General features: G+C 34.2%; 2 protein-coding genes across 5 annotated transcripts; one reads left to right on the forward strand and one right to left on the reverse strand.

Annotated features, from left to right (window-relative positions):
• Positions 1–9,996: 9,996 nt before the first annotated feature.
• On the forward strand, positions 9,997–12,393 carry LOC107920015 (mitochondrial outer membrane protein porin of 36 kDa). Its single transcript, XM_016849497.2, has 6 exons — positions 9,997–10,326; positions 10,420–10,487; positions 10,938–11,048; positions 11,234–11,320; positions 11,460–11,668; positions 11,894–12,393. Exons 1-6 carry the CDS (start codon positions 10,278–10,280, stop codon positions 12,198–12,200), a joined length of 831 nt encoding a protein of 276 aa, XP_016704986.1. The 5' UTR covers positions 9,997–10,277; the 3' UTR covers positions 12,201–12,393.
• A 156-nt stretch (positions 12,394–12,549) lies between these two features.
• On the reverse strand, positions 12,550–16,570 carry LOC107920014 (hypersensitive-induced response protein 1). Of its 4 annotated transcripts, XM_041083156.1 has the most exons (7): positions 16,299–16,393; positions 15,891–15,972; positions 15,203–15,394; positions 14,729–14,849; positions 13,674–13,765; positions 13,492–13,588; positions 12,550–13,260 (listed from the first exon to the last, which is right to left on the reverse strand). In XM_041083156.1, exons 3-7 carry the CDS (start codon positions 15,389–15,391, stop codon positions 12,881–12,883), a joined length of 879 nt encoding a protein of 292 aa, XP_040939090.1. In that variant the 5' UTR covers positions 15,392–15,394; positions 15,891–15,972; positions 16,299–16,393; the 3' UTR covers positions 12,550–12,880. The 4 variants fall into 4 exon arrangements, with proteins under 4 accessions (XP_040939090.1, XP_016704983.1, XP_016704984.1 ...); XM_016849494.2 differs by lacking the exon at positions 15,891–15,972 and having other exon boundaries at positions 16,299–16,570; XM_016849495.2 differs by lacking the exon at positions 15,891–15,972 and having other exon boundaries at positions 16,310–16,448.
• Positions 16,571–17,328: the final 758 nt, after the last annotated feature.

The following is a 17,328-nucleotide window of genomic DNA, read 5'->3' on the forward strand; positions in this document are numbered from 1 at the left end:
CCTGAGGCAGGTTCGGGTCGGACGGATCGGGTCATGAGTTAAAGGCCAAAACGATGTCGTTTTGGGGCTTATGGACGCCGGCCAAAACGACGTCGTTTTATGTAGCCTATTTAAAACAAATTTTTTTAAAAAAATTTCATTCTTTAACCTGTTTAAAAAAAAAGCTCATCTTTCTCTTTTTTTTTCTCTGCAGAGGGTTCTACTCCGGTGAGGTTCATCCAGTCACCACCGTCGGCCACCGTCGCCGGCCACCGTGGAAATTAAAAAAAAGGTAAAATTTTTATTATTATTTTTATTATGTTTATATATAAATATATATATACTATTTTTTGAAAAAAATAGGAAAAAATATATGTATGTGTAGTCAAATACTGAAAATAAAAAGGGAAAAGAGATGGCACCTTAGCCTTTTGAATCTGTTTTTTTCTTCAATGCTTGCTGTATTTTCTTTGTTTTGAGACTATTCTGTGCTAAAAAAATGAGATTTATTGCTGTATTGCTTCCTCAAAAAAATCCAACCCCTTACATGATTTTTGAATGGCTTTTGTAGCCATTCTTTTACAAGTTTTATTATTATTTCTTTATACTGTCTTTTCCTTTTTGATTTTTGCAGGGTGATGGGCGGTGCTGACATTGGCGATGGAGCAGGTGGCGTCAAGGGGTGGTTGCGGCTGTCAGTTGTGTTAAAGGGGCTAGGGTTTATTTCTTTTTTTTTTTTGTATGTTAAGGTATTGGGCTGGTTTAGTGGGCTTAGGGTTTGTTCTATTGGGCTAATTGGGTTTGGTTTTTTTTTTTAGGTTTAGTTTGGTGTGGGTTAATTTATTTGGGTTTTGGGTATTGGGTTGTAATGGGTTTAGGAAATTGGGGAGGTTGTTTATTTGGCCCCGGGCTAAATTGGGCCTCTACAATTACTTTGAAGAGTTACAGAGTTATTACAAATGAGGGAGAAGACCTCTATTTATAGTTGTGCTCCTCTAAATTCAACGGTACAATTTAAATTATATCAACAGTCGATATTAAAGTCTATCTACAAGATGAAAATCCTAAGAGATTTAAACTTTATACAGTTTTATCCTTAAAATTTACAATATTCACCATGGTAACTCTAGTTTAAATAAAGTGTTCCGCTGGGCCACCAAGGCTTCAAGTAAATTGGTTTCTCTATATGTTCCTATAGCAGCCCAATTTTCAATGCTGTCGGAAACAATAGTTCGAGACCACTAAATCCGACGAGCGAGTTCAAAAATTATATTATTTATTATTTACGAGTCAAATGTGATTCTAGGAAGACTTTTGAATTAGTGATTCGTGTTTTAAAAGGAATTATTAGGTTAAGTGATTTTGAAAATGAGGTATCGAGACCCCAATTTCATAAACTAAGCCGTAAATATTTTTATAAATATTTACGGAGTATAATTGAGTTAGTATTGAATTTTCGTTAGAAAATTTTAACATTTCGGTAGTTAATTAATTAAAAAGGACTAAATTGAAAAAGTTGCAAAACTTGTTAAAGTGATAAAATAACTTAAATTTAAATGATGGAGGACTTAAAGGGAAAATTAGCCCAAAGAAGATGGTTGAAATGGCATAAGCAGAAAAAAAAAACAAAGAAATTAGGTGACTAAGGGGCAAAATGGGAAATAAAACAAAATTTAATTAGATAAAAATGGGACTTAAAAGAAATATAAACATTTCTTCACAATTCTTCAGCCAAAAACACCATAGGAGGTTCCCAAGAAGCTAGTTTTTCATATTTTTACTTCAAGTGAGTTCAATTCTTGCTTTTTCTTTGAATTTTTTATGTTTTTGATACTTTTACAATTAGGTCCAACTATTTATTGATTCTATGAGTAATTTTGAAAGTAACCATTGATGAGTGCTATATATTTATGATGAAATAACATGGATTTGAAGTTTTAATATTGTTATATGATGATTTTATCAAGTAATTTCAATAGAAATTGATTTTAGGACCAAATTGTGAAAAATACTAAATCTTAGGGTTTTGTATTAAATTCTGTTTATCAAAGGCTGTGTAATAACTTAGAATATTTAGATAAAATTTTAATTTAGAAAAATTAGTTTATTTGATTGGCTAATTGGTGGGGGACTAAATTGAAAAAAACTGTAAAAGTTACGGTAATTGTGTAATTTTGAAATTTGAAGGCATAAATTGTGAAGTGGACTGAAATTGAAATATGTGCTAATGAATGAATAATTTTATATTTATATCAAGAGCCCGTATATCAACGAGGAAAAAAAGGGAAATTAGCAAAATAATCCCTAACTACTACAAACTTACAATTTAGCCCAGGTAAGTTCGTATGGCTAAAATTTAATATTATTTTTTAAATTTTATGAATATTAAATTGTATTTATTCATATCATTTTTTGAAAATAAAATTATTGTTAAAATTATGAAATTTAAATGAGTGTTCGAAGTGAACAGAACGCAAGATTGAGTACAGTCGTTCAGTGTGAAAGAAGAATTGACGGAAAATTACCCAAGTAAACCGGGGTTTAGCATTTGTTGCGAACTTCCATGTTTGATTTCCGTTTAGCTCTCATGAGCTCCAGTTGCGAACTTGCATTTTTTTTTAGCTCTCATGAGCTTCAGTTTAACCCTTCTAGGTTTCAGTTCAGCTCTTTTGAGCTTCAGTTTAACCTTAGGAGTTTCCGTTCAGCTCTTACGAGCTTCCGTTCAACCCTTATGGGTTTCCATTTAGTACTTATGTGTTTCTGTGCAGCCTTCGGGCTTCCGTATACGATGTACTCATATCCGTAATACGTTCACCGATTTGATAAAAAGTTGGTAATTTGGTAAGTGACATATGGAATTATTGTTCGTAGACTCAATGATATTATTGAATTTGAGATGAAACAAGTGAATTCATCAATTAAAGTTGTGGTTGGTAGGAAATGTGTAATGAATGGTTTACTTAAATGAATTGTTGTTGTATGTTCGATAAGATTTATACTAAAGCCAACTAACTTACTGAGCTTCATTAAGCTTACTGTTTTGTTTAATGTTCTTTGTAGATTATCAAGAAGTTCGGAGGATTGGATCAACACATTGGGTCACACTATCCAGATTGCTCCAATAGATTTTGTTATACATTTTATGGTTTATATGGCATGTATAGGATTGGTGTAGAAAAGAACTAAATTTGAAGAATGGTTATGAATGGCATATGTATACATATTTATATGCATATAACTAGTAGTAAATTTTGGTAAATTAATGAATTGAGTTATATTAATAAGTTTAGGTTGATTGGGGCTATTTGATGTATTGAAATAATGCGTGTAGGTTGATGTCAAAAAGGGTGAGAAAAGTGGCCTTAAAATGGCCTATTTTCATCCACACGGGCGTGTGTCTCAACCGTGTGTGACACACGGCCTGACATATAGGAGTGTAGTCTGGCCGTGTGTCCTCTGCACCTTAAAATTTTAAAACAGAATACCTAGGTTTTTACACAGGGCCTAACACACGGGCATGTGGTTGGCCGTGTGACCCAAGTTAGTAGCTACCCTAATTTGAACACGGGCTGGGACACGACCGTGTGTCTTACATCGAATACCCATACGGCCTAAGACACGGGGGTGTCACCTGGCCGTGTGAGCCACACGGCCTGGCCACACGGCGTGTGTCCCCTTTTCCTAAGAAAAAATTTAAAACTTTGGGAAAAATTCCCTCAGTGTCCGGTTTAGTCTCGATTCACTTCTAGAGTGTATTTTGGGCCTTTAGGGCCCATTTAAGGAACAATATGAGTATTATATGAATGATTCTTGATCTATATAATAAAGGTAATGAAATATTCGTAAATCAATCTGTAAAGTCCAGTAATGCTCCGTAACTCTATTCTGGCGACGAGTAAGGGTTAGGGGTGTTACAGTTCCACGAATTGGGCTAGTTTAAGTGAGTCAAATGAGCCCTATTTAATTGATTGACCTCTATGGGACGTTTTGTGTGCATTTGTCATGGGATTTGGTCCGCGGCTCGTGACATTCTCTCCAACCATTCTTGTGACACCCTCATCGCATCCTCAAAATGACACTAGTTTGACTCGTCTCGAAACTACCTCAATGTCTCAACTATTTCCCAACTACCTCTTTGTTGGGTAGTTTCACCCCTCAAAACATTTTTCTTGGCTTATGTCTCCACAGTCGTCTCATTTGAACTATCTCTCTCATTTGTGCATCTCAATTGTAAGAGCTTACCATTCTTACTTACTCCCATTTTGACTTGCCTCTATTGAGATCCTCTTGATCCTCACAAATAGGTTTAGGTACACCCAAATTGAACATTGGGTTAACCTTGAGTATTGATGCCAATTCCCATTTGTAAGCCTTTCGACTTACCCGCTTTAGAACTCTGAAAGAGCCCCTATGTCTTTGCCAAGCCAGTGGTAAGTTATAATGAAAAACAATAGAAAAGTGTTTGAGATGTACCTCGTTTAGAGCATGTACTTTGTTTAATTGTCCAATTTGCATCACCACTTTTCTCACAAAGTTTGATGCACAACCGACCTCTCTCATAGGTGGTAACTCCACTAACAACTAAACAAACTTCATACCATTTTTCCATACCTCTGGCATTTCCAATGAGGTCTTTTTGACGCTTCAATTTACCAAGTCAACATTTTCACCTCAAGGAATACCCTTGATTAGCTAGATTGTTGATAGTATCTTGGCTTCACTCTTCATGTCTCGACTCACCGGCATAACACATTGTTGTTGACTAGTATTTAAGAGACAAAAGCAATCGGAAAAAGGAACCAAAAGAACATTAATTTTTCAATAAAATTCAAGCAAAAAACAAAGTCATAATCATTTAAGTGAATTACCTTGAATACTTCCTTACATTTCCATTGGCTAATCTGTAACTCAACTCCTTGTGCTAATTCCATATTTGGGACCTTTTTGAAATTTATCATCTTGTCTTCTTAATTGATTTTCTAAATGAGAGACCAAGTTTTCCCACGACTCTTTCCGACATAAACAAATTGGATGCCCTTGTATCAATAAGTGCACTCCTCTTTCAACATGCGATGTTGATGTCCACAAACATCAACCATTTTTACTTATGATCCCTCTTCACGTTCGTAGAATTGAGAATCATTAATCCAAGTCTCAATACAATTTCCTCATTAAGATCTACTTTCTCTTATTTACTGATTGTGGATATCTTAGATCACTCTAGACAGTCTCGCATCATTTATGGAGCACAACATATGAATCATTGTATTGGCTTCTTTTCATTCTCTTTACCCTTCATATAGTTGTTAAGTTTCCTTTTCTAATTCTGTTGTTTCCCATTACCACCATTCTTACTATTTCCATCGTTGTCATTTTTATCTTTGTTATTCATCATGATCTCCATTACCATTGCATGTCCCTTTGTCTTGGAAACTCGAACTTCTCTTTCCTCGGACCAAGTTTGACAAAGGACTCTGCCTCAGCCATAACTTTAATAAGTTCTTTAACCACTAATTGATGCAACTCTTGCTTCACCCAATGCTTCAACCTATCCTTGAACTAGTAGAATGCTTTTTTCCCACTCAAATCAAGGATTGGAATAACAACTCAGTCCCGAACATACTCTCGAATTGTGCCTTGTTGCCTAAGTCAATGCAACTTAGCCAAAGCTTCTTCCTCAACCTGCTCGAGGGTAAAACTACTTATTAAATTCATTCTGGAACTCCACCCAAGTCCTAATAGCAATATCACATTATCTCTCATTTGTGGACCTATGACGCCACCATGAAAATGCAACGTTAGTAAAATAAATTGAAGCAGTGTTTACTTTAGTGGCATCATCTTTAATTCCCATTGTAATGGCGTAAATTCAATGTTATCGGAACAGTGGTTTCGTAACCACAAATCCGATTTAAAGAGAAATTTATTTCAATATTTTTGCTTGAAAATTTATATGATAGGAAAATCGTATGAAAATATTGATAGGAAAATTTTATCAATTTAGTGATTAGTTAGAAAAAGAAATTATTGAAGAAATTGGGTAAAATAAGGTATCGGGACCTCTATCTCGTAAAACCGAGTCAAAAATAATTTTATAAATATTTATGAAATGTTATTAATGTGGTATTAAAATTTCGTTAGGAAATTTTAATGTTTGGGTAGTCAATTAAATGAAAAGGACTGAATTGTAATAGGTGTAAAAGTTGCTAGAGTGATTAAATAGCTTATTAGTCTAATGAGAAAGGATATAAAAGGCAATTAGACCCAAAATTTATTTGGGCTGGACGGCAAGGGTATGAAATCAGCAGAAAAATTGATAAATTAAGGGTAAAATTGGAATATTGCAAAATTAACTAAATAAAACTAGGACTAAATAGGAAATATCTAGATTTCTCTTCATTTCTCTTCAATTCCAGCAGCTAAAAACACCATAGGAGGGTTCTCTAAGCTGGTATTTCATAATTTTTGCACCAAGTGAGTTAATCCTTGCCTTTTTCTTGTAATTTTTGTGTTTCTAAGACTTTTACAACTAGATCCTACTATTAAATTCATTAGTTTTTGATTTCATGGATGAAATTTAAAGTCACCATGGTTGAGTGCTGTAAGTTTATGATGAAATAGAATGAAATTAAAGCTTTAATTTGTTTATGAGATTATTTTATTAGGCAATTTCAATGGAAATTGATTTTTGGGACCTAATTGTGAAAATGTTTGGAATTAAAGTCTATTGCTGAAATTATGATTCTTAAAGGTTGTAAACCAGTTTAAGGTGATAGAATAAAATGTTAATTGAGAAAAATCAGCTCAATTGAGAGGCTAATTGAGTAGGGACGAAATTATCATTTATTAAAAGCTTAGGGGAAAAATGGTAATAAACAGCTTGCACTAAAACAGTTTGGACAGCAGCAGTAGACTAACTTTGAAAAATCACCAAAAATTGTAGGAATCGAATTAGAAGATGAACAAAATATGGAATTAAAGCTTATTGAGTTTAGTTTCTCATAGAAGAAATATTGTAAGCAATGGATTTGTAAATTTTGAGATATAATGAATTTTGTGAGACAAGGTCAAAATGAATTCGGGTTCCCCTGTTCTGACTTTGAAAAATTATAAAAAATTGAATAAAAATAATTAGGGACTTAAATTTATATTTCTAGAATTCTAAATGAGTCTATTTTTAATAGAAACAAACAAGAACATCATTTGAATTCTGTATAAAGAGATAATTTATTTTTAGTGAAGAAGGGTCAGAACTATTAGACAACAGAATAGGGGTGACTTTGAAGAATAAACTGTACTGATTGGCTAAACCAAAAATTCTGAAAATTTTATGGTAAAAATATATATGAGTCTAGTTTCAGGAAAAATTAACGGATCTTAATTTGGAGTTCCGTAGCTCAAGTTATAAATAATTTAGTGACTATGACTCAAGTAGACAGCTTTGAATGAACTATAAATAATAGTTGAATTATAGAGAATGTTGCATATGAACATGAAATGTATTAAATTGATAATTAAATTTATTTATTTAGATCCAGAAGATTCAAATACGAAGCTAGATCGAGGAAAGGAAAAAGTTCGGGATTAATAGATTTTTACTGTTTACAAACAAGTATCAAGGTAAGTTCGTGTAACTTGAATTATATTCTTAAATGCTTGAGATTGTATGTTATTGATGTGAATATGATTTGAGTGTTCATTGTATGAAAATTAATGAAACATTGATATATTTGATAAAATGGGAAGAAATCCCGTTTGAATGAAAGGAAAATTCGATGGATCTCTAAAAAGGAATTGACGGTAAAAAGGATCTAGCCCGGACGGGTGATCCTATCCTGATATAGCCCTCCCGAAGAATATGTGTAAAATGGATTTAGCCCGGACGGGTAATCCGAATTAGGGTCTGAATTTAGCCTGGACTGGTAATTCAGATCCAAGCTCATTAGAGTAATTGTCGTTGCAGGGGATTTAGCCTGGACTGGTAATCCCGACAATACTCTATGAGTTTATATTGCAGGGGATTTAGCCTGGACTGGTAATCCCGCTGCAAGGTTGAGGTTCGCGGGAGTGTGCTCTCTAAAATGGAAATGTGCGCACATGAATATGAATTGACGGACCCGGAATTGTACACTAAAAGTGTACCTCTGAAAATCCATCGAAATTCCGATAAATTCAACGGGATAAATATGAAAAATAATAAGGGAATGAAAATCATGGTATTGATGAGTACATCAATCATGGTATATATATATTATTGATACATGGAAATTATTGTACTAACTTGAATGTTGAGTTTGTGCATGTTAGGGTAATAATGCATTGAATGGATATATGAATGTTTGTTATATTGTATTGAAAATATTATGTAAGTATAATTCTTGTTACATGAGCTTACTAAGCACAAAGTGCTTACCCCGTTTCCTTTTTCCCTGTTTTGTAGTGTTAAGAGCTCGGAGGTCGGATTTGGTCGGAGACACATCACACTGTCAACCTCAGGATTTTGGTATATAAAGAAACTTTATTTTGGAAATCAATGGCATGTATAAGCTAACAAAGTAAATGTTAACGTGAAATGAATGTAAAGTTAGCCATTAGTATGGTTAACAAACCTGGTTATAGATATGTGATGACGTTATCATATATAAATGCATGAATCTATCATGAAAATATGTTGAATTGAAAAAAAAAATTAATTCGTAAACTCCGGTAATGCCTCGTACCCTATTCCGGCAATGAATACGGGTAGGGGTATTACACCCATCGTATGGAAGTACCGTTCCATCCCCCCGTAAGAAGTAGTCCATATCCCTTACGAACCTAGTCCCCTTAAACCCTTTCAGTTTGGGAACATCCATCTTACATTTGGGTGCCGCCCTCATCATCCCTTTTCTCACGATAGCTTCGCACACAACGAGCTCTCTCTCGAGCTCCTCAATTTTTGTGGTCATGGTTTTAGTTTCCTCTTTCAAAGCTATGATCATAGCTTCAAGAGCATCATTCCTCTTAGTTATCTTTTCATCAGTGGATTTGAGAGTCCCTTGCATCTTTTCCACATTAACATTGTTGACACCCAAATCATGTTCACTGAGCTGATCTTTCCTCGAATCTAGCTTTGCGGTGCGCCCTCAACTGCTTAAAGTGTCTCCCTTACATCACCCATGGAACCCTTGAGTTTGGCAACCTTGCCTTCTAAAGTTGACATCATATCCCTCAATCTGCTAGCTTTATTACCCCCCCACGGGTCTCTTTAGGCTCAACCTGCTTGCCTATTCTTTATGTCATCTCAATTGGTGCCTTACCAGTAGCTCCTTATACCAATTGTCACGAGACTAGAACTTGTTGTATGGCAAATGTGTGGCCTTCAGTGATTCTTTTGCTTCAAAGCTGCTTAAGTTGGCCTATCTCTTAAAAAGAAGAGAATTCTCAAGGGAAATTCTCTAAGATACTAAAATAAAATGGAAGCAAACTCTAAAACGAAGAAGCAAAAAGCGAATAAAAAATCACAAAAAAACTAAGCACACCAATTATTTGAGTAAATGCTCTCAAAATGTTTCTATTACTTTGAAAAATTACAACTGAGTGATTACAAATGAAGGAGAAGGCCTTTTATTTATAGTTGAGCTCTCTCAAATCCAACGTACAATTTAAATTACATCGATGATCGAGATTAAAGCCTATCTACAAGATGAGAGTATTAAGAGATTTAAACTTTTTACAATTTCATCCCTTAGGATTTATAATATTCACCATGGTAACTCTAGTTTTATTGGAGTGTTCCACTAGGTTACTAAGGCTTTAACTAGATGAATTTCTTCATGTGTTCTACGAATCGAGTTAATTTAAGTGGATTAAATGAGTCTCATTTAATCAACTAATCTTTATGAAACATTTTATGTATATTCCTAACAAATTTTGATGTGCAGCGCATAACATATAGCCTAACTTAAAAAAGAAGGTTGTAAGATTGGGCCCAAGTAAAATAGTTTTAGAAAACCAAACAGGGCCTACATAAAATACATATTAATTATCACATGTCCGTGACTGAAAACGTGATGAGATGCGGCGAATATCCCCAATCTAGATTCCCTAGTCCCAAGGCTTCAACAACCGTAACAGTTAATATCAACGGTCAAGAACAGCGAATATTTTAATCCGCGCAAGATCAACGGTCCATAATCACCAAATATTTAATTTTGCTTTTTTAACTTATTCTTTTTCTTCTTCCGTGTGTTCCGTAAACAACCAAAAGCCAGAAAACCAGCTCTCGTTTCCTCTCCATTTTCTCGGGAAAAAGAAGCATGGGAAAAGGCCCTGGTCTCTACACCGATATCGGCAAAAAGGCAAGAGGTGATATTTCAATTACTTGTGCTTTTTTAGTTTATCTTTATTTTTTAAAATTTTTTCTAATGTTTTTATTTATTTTTTCTTTTCTTAATTTAGATCTTCTTTACAAGGATTACCAGGCCGACCACAAATTCACTCTCACTACTTACACTTCCAATGGCGTCGTGAGTTCGTCTTTTTAATTTTTGGATATCTAAGTATCGTTTCCTTTTTCAGCTAATTTCGCGAAGCTTCTGCTGTTCATTTCCGGTTCTTTTTATTTATTTTTATTTGTAAGAACTCACATTTTAACTTCCCTATTATCTGTGTCCCATAATTCACATCGACTTTTAGTCTATTATGTTTGTTGAATTTCAAGACTCATGTGTAAAATATGTGTGGCAGTTCAGCATGTTATTTACTTGCCATGTTTATGCATGAAATCATTTTGCTTTTGCCTAGTTATAAAGATTTCATATGATTTCTTTTGATATAGTTGCATGAATATTTTGTATGCCTGGTTTTGTGATTAATCTAGAGATTTATGGTTTAGGGTCATTGTTTCTTTTGTATATGCTACCTACTTACTTCTTATATAATTGGTTTTCTTGTTCTTTAATTTGATAAATATTTAGGCAATCACATCAACTGGAACTAAGAAAGGTGAATTGCTGTTGGCTGATATAAGCACCGAGCTGAAGAACAAGAACATCACAACCAATGTCAAAGTTGACACCAGTTCTAAGGCAAGTTGTCAATTTTTCTTTTTTCACATTTGGTAAACCTTTAATTTCGATGCATGCCATCTCATTACATTGAATACAAAGTTAAGGAATGTTTTTGTCTTGTACAGCTCATGCCATGGTGAATTCAACCTTCTTAGATATACTATCTAATTATGATTTTTGGGGGTTTTATTTTTATGTTTTAGCTTTTCGCCACTGTTACTGTTGATGAACCTGCACCGGGTTTGAAGACAATCTTTAGTTTCATTGCTCCTGATCAAAGGTCTGGCAAGGTAATGGAGACTTCCTTACTCCTGTCATTAAGCTTTTTGTTCTTAAATACCAACATTTGAGCTTCTTGTTTGTCCTTCCCTTCTGTAAACTTGTAGATTTCATGAGTACATGACAAAGTCTTTATTATTGTTGTAATAGGTGGAACTGCAATACCAACATGAATATGCTGGCATAAGCACTAGCATTGGATTGACTGCAAATCCCCTTGTTAACTTCTCTGGCGTGGTTGGAAACAATAGTGTCACTGTTGGGACTGATCTCTCATTTGACACTGCCAGTGGTAACTTTACAAAACTGAATGCTGGGTTGAATTTCACCCATTCTGATCTCATTGCTTCCTTGACATTGTAAGTGCTTTCACTGGAGCAGGGGCCGGGGTTGATTATTTATGTTTCACATGGAACTTGTATTGAATTGCTTTATATGATCCTCTGGTCATTTATTGATTCATAAGCATTGAAAGTTGCCTAGAAATATCTGCCATTTCCTTTTTTTTCCCTTGTGCACTGATTGCATTATTCTACTTGTTATGCTTCTGGTTTTGATAAGGTAGTTTTGTTGATTAACTCTAGGAATGATAAAGGCGACACTCTTAATGCTTCCTACTACCACATAGTTAGCCCATTGACTAACACAGCGGTTGGTGCGGAGCTGAGCCATAGCTTTTCAAGTAATGAGAACACTCTCACAATTGGTACACAACATGCTCTTGACCCATTGACAACGGTAAAGGCTCGACTGAATAACTATGGCAGAGCAAGTGCTCTGATCCAGCATGAATGGCGCCCAAAATCGCTCATCACAATATCTGGAGAGGTGGACACCGGAGCAATTGAAAAAAGTGCTAAAGTTGGGCTGGCCTTGGCACTCAAGCCCTAGGCAATGGCAAAACTGTTTTTGTTGTGTCAGATGGAAGGTGGGCCTTAATTTTGATTGGTTTGAGGACTTTGGAGAAAAATAATGTACTTTCATGGATTATAAAAATAATGTTATTGGCAAACTGAAATTAGCAATTTGCTTTGTTGAACAAGTGTTGCTTACATCCAATTAGTTCACTTGTTTACTTCTTTCAGTCACAAATCTTGCAGGCAGACATGGGATTTGGTCATTTGCCACTATTTGCCTGATTTCAGATTATCTTCCAGAGATCACTATTTATCTAAACCATTTTTTATTAAACATACTAGTTTTGTTTTAATACAATTAAAATGAATTAACACCCTGGCAATTGGTATTTTGAATTTTGTTGATTTGTTGATCATATCTCAAATTGTATCACATCTTTAGGTACAAAGCCATAAAGACATTTTATACAAATTCATAAACCGGGTCACATTTTCTTTAGGTACAATAATAAAGTGCTAATACTATCATTATTTTTTCACAAACAATATATAATAACCTAATTTATAAAGGAAATCTGAACCTTAAAACCTTGAGCTATTAAGACGTATAACAACCGTTTTGCCAAACTCGGATTATCACTCAAATGCATATCAAGAAGGCCATTGTTCTCGAGTAGAATGACTAAACAATACTATGCTGGGTTGCCCAATCTACTACGCAACACTTGAGGGTACTCGGTTGTTTTGGCTTGCTTGAAGAAGACCATCCCTGATTTGAGAAGCAATGTCTCTTACAGCACCTGGCCCATGTGGGATGAAAACAGAGTTGGATTTTGACGATGCACCGATCTCCTTCATTGTGTCAAAGTACTGTGTCACAAGAACCATGTCCATGACATCCTTTGATGATGTACCAGGTACATTCTCAGAGAAGGCCAGCACACTGTCTCTAAGTCCATCTACAATAGCCTGTCGCTGCCGAGCTACACCAAGCCCAGCCAGATACTTTGACTCGGCATCTCCTTCTGCTCTCTTGATCTGCAATATCTTCTCTGCTTCAGCTTTCTCATTGGCAGCCACCCTCATTCTTGCCGCTATTTATTACAAGCCAACATATATCAGACCTATTTACAGAATTTATGGGGGTTTTTTTTTTGTGAGAACAAAATTTAAGTTAAACAAGCTAAAGATTTTCAAACATAATTTCTTCAAGTGAGGACAATTAACATTAACTAACAAGGCAAGTTCTCAAAAAATTAGGGGGAGAAGAGCCAAATAAATGGCGAAATAAATATATATAATTCATAAAGTTGCACGTATCATACCTGCATTAATCTCATTCATTGCCCTCTTCACATGCTCATCTGGTTCAATATCCACAATAAGAGTCTGAACAATCTCGTACCCATAATGTGACATGGCCTAAAGATTCAAACAATAGGTAAGTTTTAGCTTGTACAACCTTGGTTAATCCAAACCTAAAACAACAAAGCAGGCAGGGCAATACCTTTTCAAGTTCCTCTTCCACAGCTCTCGCTATATCATTCTTCTGTTCAAATACTGCATCCAGCTCCAACTTCGGAACACTTGCCCTAATAACTAAATTAAAGTATATCCCATTAGTTCATCGTCAGAACAGTTATCTACAATCAGATTGACTTGAATTACGAAAAGGAAAAGTATGAGATAGCATGATCAAATGAAAACACAGATTGCAAATTGTTTGGAGCATAAGATAATTAGGCAAAACATTCAAAATCCTTGATACTGAAAAGCTGATAATGATGAGGATGACGATGCTATATATCAATTATTCACATCCTCCACAAGGTGAGGATAAAATGAAAGTCTAGAGTAGTCATGAAACAGTGCAAGAGAATAATGGATTAGAAAGTTCTAAAATAATTGCAAGGAAATCCTTATTGAAACATTTCATAAGCTGCAATACAGCAGAGACAAGATTGGAACCTAAGCTGCACTGGAAAAGCCCAAAGCCAGTCCTAGGGAAAGTGAAGCTCTATAGGGTCTTTCAGTCCAGGTGTGGCAGTTTGCATCTTCATAGATCCCTTTTTTGTCCAATGAGAAAAAGAAGATGATTCCGTGGATAATGGAGGAGGAATAATGAGGAAGTTAGTGGTAGGGCCATTTAAATTCCCAAAACCCATGAACCGAATCATAATTCATACATAATGCTGAGCATAAGTTACTTTAATCTAAAACAATATAATTATAGTGGGAAATTAAACATGTCAAATAGAGGGCATCATTAGCATTATCCTTTTTCTTTGAAAGTTAGAAAAGAGATATTAATTTAGTTCAACTGAAAACTTTCAAAAGGAAGAGCCCATAGAAGCACAGTAGATAAGTATTTAAGTCCCACACCCCATATTCCATTCTGAGCCCCTGATATGCAAACAAACCGCAATAGCATCCTGCAACCTTCGCAATAATTATAGATAAACTTCAAATAAGCACATACCACATATTTGACATTCTAGATTATGAGCAGAGCAGCTATCATTCAAGTTTTACACAATTTAAGGAAATCTAAAGCACACATACCATCAAAGACATAGGATTGAATCTGGGCTCTAGTGTTGCTGAGTTTATAGAAAGCATCTTGTGCCTTTTCAGCTAAGGCTCGGTATTGAATTGAAGCAACCACGTTAACAAACACGTTATCCTGAGGGCATAATAAAATATCAGAATCAGATGGAATAAATGATGGAGGACTAAACCAAAAAGCCTTTCAACTTAAATGAGCACATAACCAACTATAGCCTCAATATAAATGATTCAGAGGTCACAATGCTGGTATCAAACTAATTACACCTTTCTCTTTATATATATTCCAAAGAATGAAATTTAAACTTCCTCTACCAATTATTCCCCTTGTCTACCTGATGGCAAGCATTCCATAACACAAAATACAGTGATCTCATCTCACAATAACAGCTATTTGGGATTGACTGTTCTTTTTTTTTTTAAAAAAAAAAGATGCATTGTCATGCGGGTATCAATTATGCAACAACAAACCTTGGTTTTTGTTTCACATCGAACATCCAGTTGCTGCACACGCAAGGAGAGAGTACCAGCTGCCTGTTTCCCGAAACACCACGGCAAACAATGACAACCAGGCTGAAGCACATCATCAAACTTCCCAAATGCTTCTGTTATAGCTACAGTTGACTGCTCCACTTGAATACACCCAAGAGCCTGCCCCATTTTCTGATCAAAATAAAGTATTCCAAAAATCAATACGCATACACAGCCTTCAATCAATACATTAACTTTAATCCAAAAACATGCACACAAAAAAAAAAAAAAAATCTTTTACACACATTTCTCGCCTGGTTTGTAGAAAACTGAATAAGCGATTTCTATAAGTCCTTTAAATACCCCCAAAAAGATATAATACAAGAAACTCATACTAATATTTAACACCCATCATAATAAACAAATGTTAAAGAAGACAGATGTTACCAGTTATAATCGAGGTTTTCGGACCAAAAAGATAAAATAGAAAAGATAATAACAAAACGATGAAACTTTCTTTGAATTTTTCTACATTGAAACTGACGGCAATCAAAGAATTAATAGCAATTCTGATGCAATTACAGTTCAACCCTTTCATTGAACTAATCAGTTTGAGTATAACTATAATTTAAAGATGCAAACAAAATACGCAACAAATAAAAAAACAAGTTTTGAAAAAGAACACAACTTTATCAAATGCGAAAAATCGTCAGCCGTTGGGTTGCTTAGAAACTAAGAAATTTGACAGCAAATCCGGCCTGAGAAACCACCTATAACATTTTCAAAGTATTAAAGAAGATTACTTCCATTAAAATATTGTTTAACTTAAAATTACTACTATTTTAAACTATTCCGAGTAAGACAAAATAAATTTTTTTTTAAAAAAAGTCAGGATTGAATTGAAATAAGGAAATCAGGACGGTTCTGACAGAAAACGAAGAAACCGAGTGAAGTCATAAAGAAACTGGAGATTAAGCCCTAATTTCCGACAGCAAAACAAACAGAAAACGAAGCAAGCGAAACCACAGAAGAAACAAAAAAATTGCAGCTGAATTAGCAAAACAAAAGTAATTAAGAAATAACAACAAAAGAATACCTTTGAAATACCTAAAAGAAGGTGAGAAATCGGAATTGAAGAGCCCCAAAAAGTTTGAATAAAATACTACGCTGTTTTGTTTTTTTATACAAAGTGTGCTGTTATTCTGCTGCCAAAAGATATGGTATATATAGTCATTTAATTAAGATTATGCAATTTCTAGGAAACGACGGCGTATAAGAAGAATCTGCAAGGAAACAATGGAAAAGGAATTGGAGACGTTTAGACTTCGGACTCGTTTTGTCTGTCAGTTTCAACTTTTAAATCAGCAAAAGCTGACATTTATCGCCCTCGTCTTTAAGTTATATATTCAAATACCTACCGCAACCAATTTGCAAATACTATGACATTGGCAATCACAGTTTTGATTTAGTAAATGTATGCCTGAATCCTCACAAATTGATTAGACAAAAGATTAAAAGAAAAAAAAAAGTGATTGCTCCATAAATCATATCAATACGATAAATTATGGAACCGGAAAAATAAAAAATTATTGATAATATTTTTACAATGTTGAAATAATAGGAGAAAATGAGAATTTTGAATAAATTTTTCGAGAAATATAAATAGAAAGTTGATTGAGTAAATTAAATTCGTGAATTTTTTAGATGGATCGTTCAAACGTCTAAAGGTATAAAATTTTATTCCAAGTACGGCCATCTAAATAACAAGTTTTATTTTATTTTTATATAAACTCAATTTTCAAATATATATATTTACCCAAATTCTTTAACTTGGCGGAAGATGAAATTTGGTTTATGATAACACTCTCATTCCTCATCTTTCAATTCTTCCCTCTCTATATATAATTTTTAGACCTTACTCATTATCCTTTTTAAAACCAATTTAATAGTCCCTTTTCAATTTTTAATTTTAATTTTAAATAAATATAAATATAAATAATATCTTTTTAATTTTAATAGAAATATAAATAACACCCTTTTTTTACCGTTTTATAAATATAAATAATAAGCAAATATTATTCCATTTCTAATTTTAAGATAAAGCCTTTTTTATTTTAAAATTTAAA

The sequence above is a fragment of the Gossypium hirsutum genome, chromosome A12 (assembly GCF_007990345.1).
Source record: "Gossypium hirsutum isolate 1008001.06 chromosome A12, Gossypium_hirsutum_v2.1, whole genome shotgun sequence".
NCBI classification, from domain to species: Eukaryota; Viridiplantae; Streptophyta; class Magnoliopsida; order Malvales; family Malvaceae; genus Gossypium; species Gossypium hirsutum.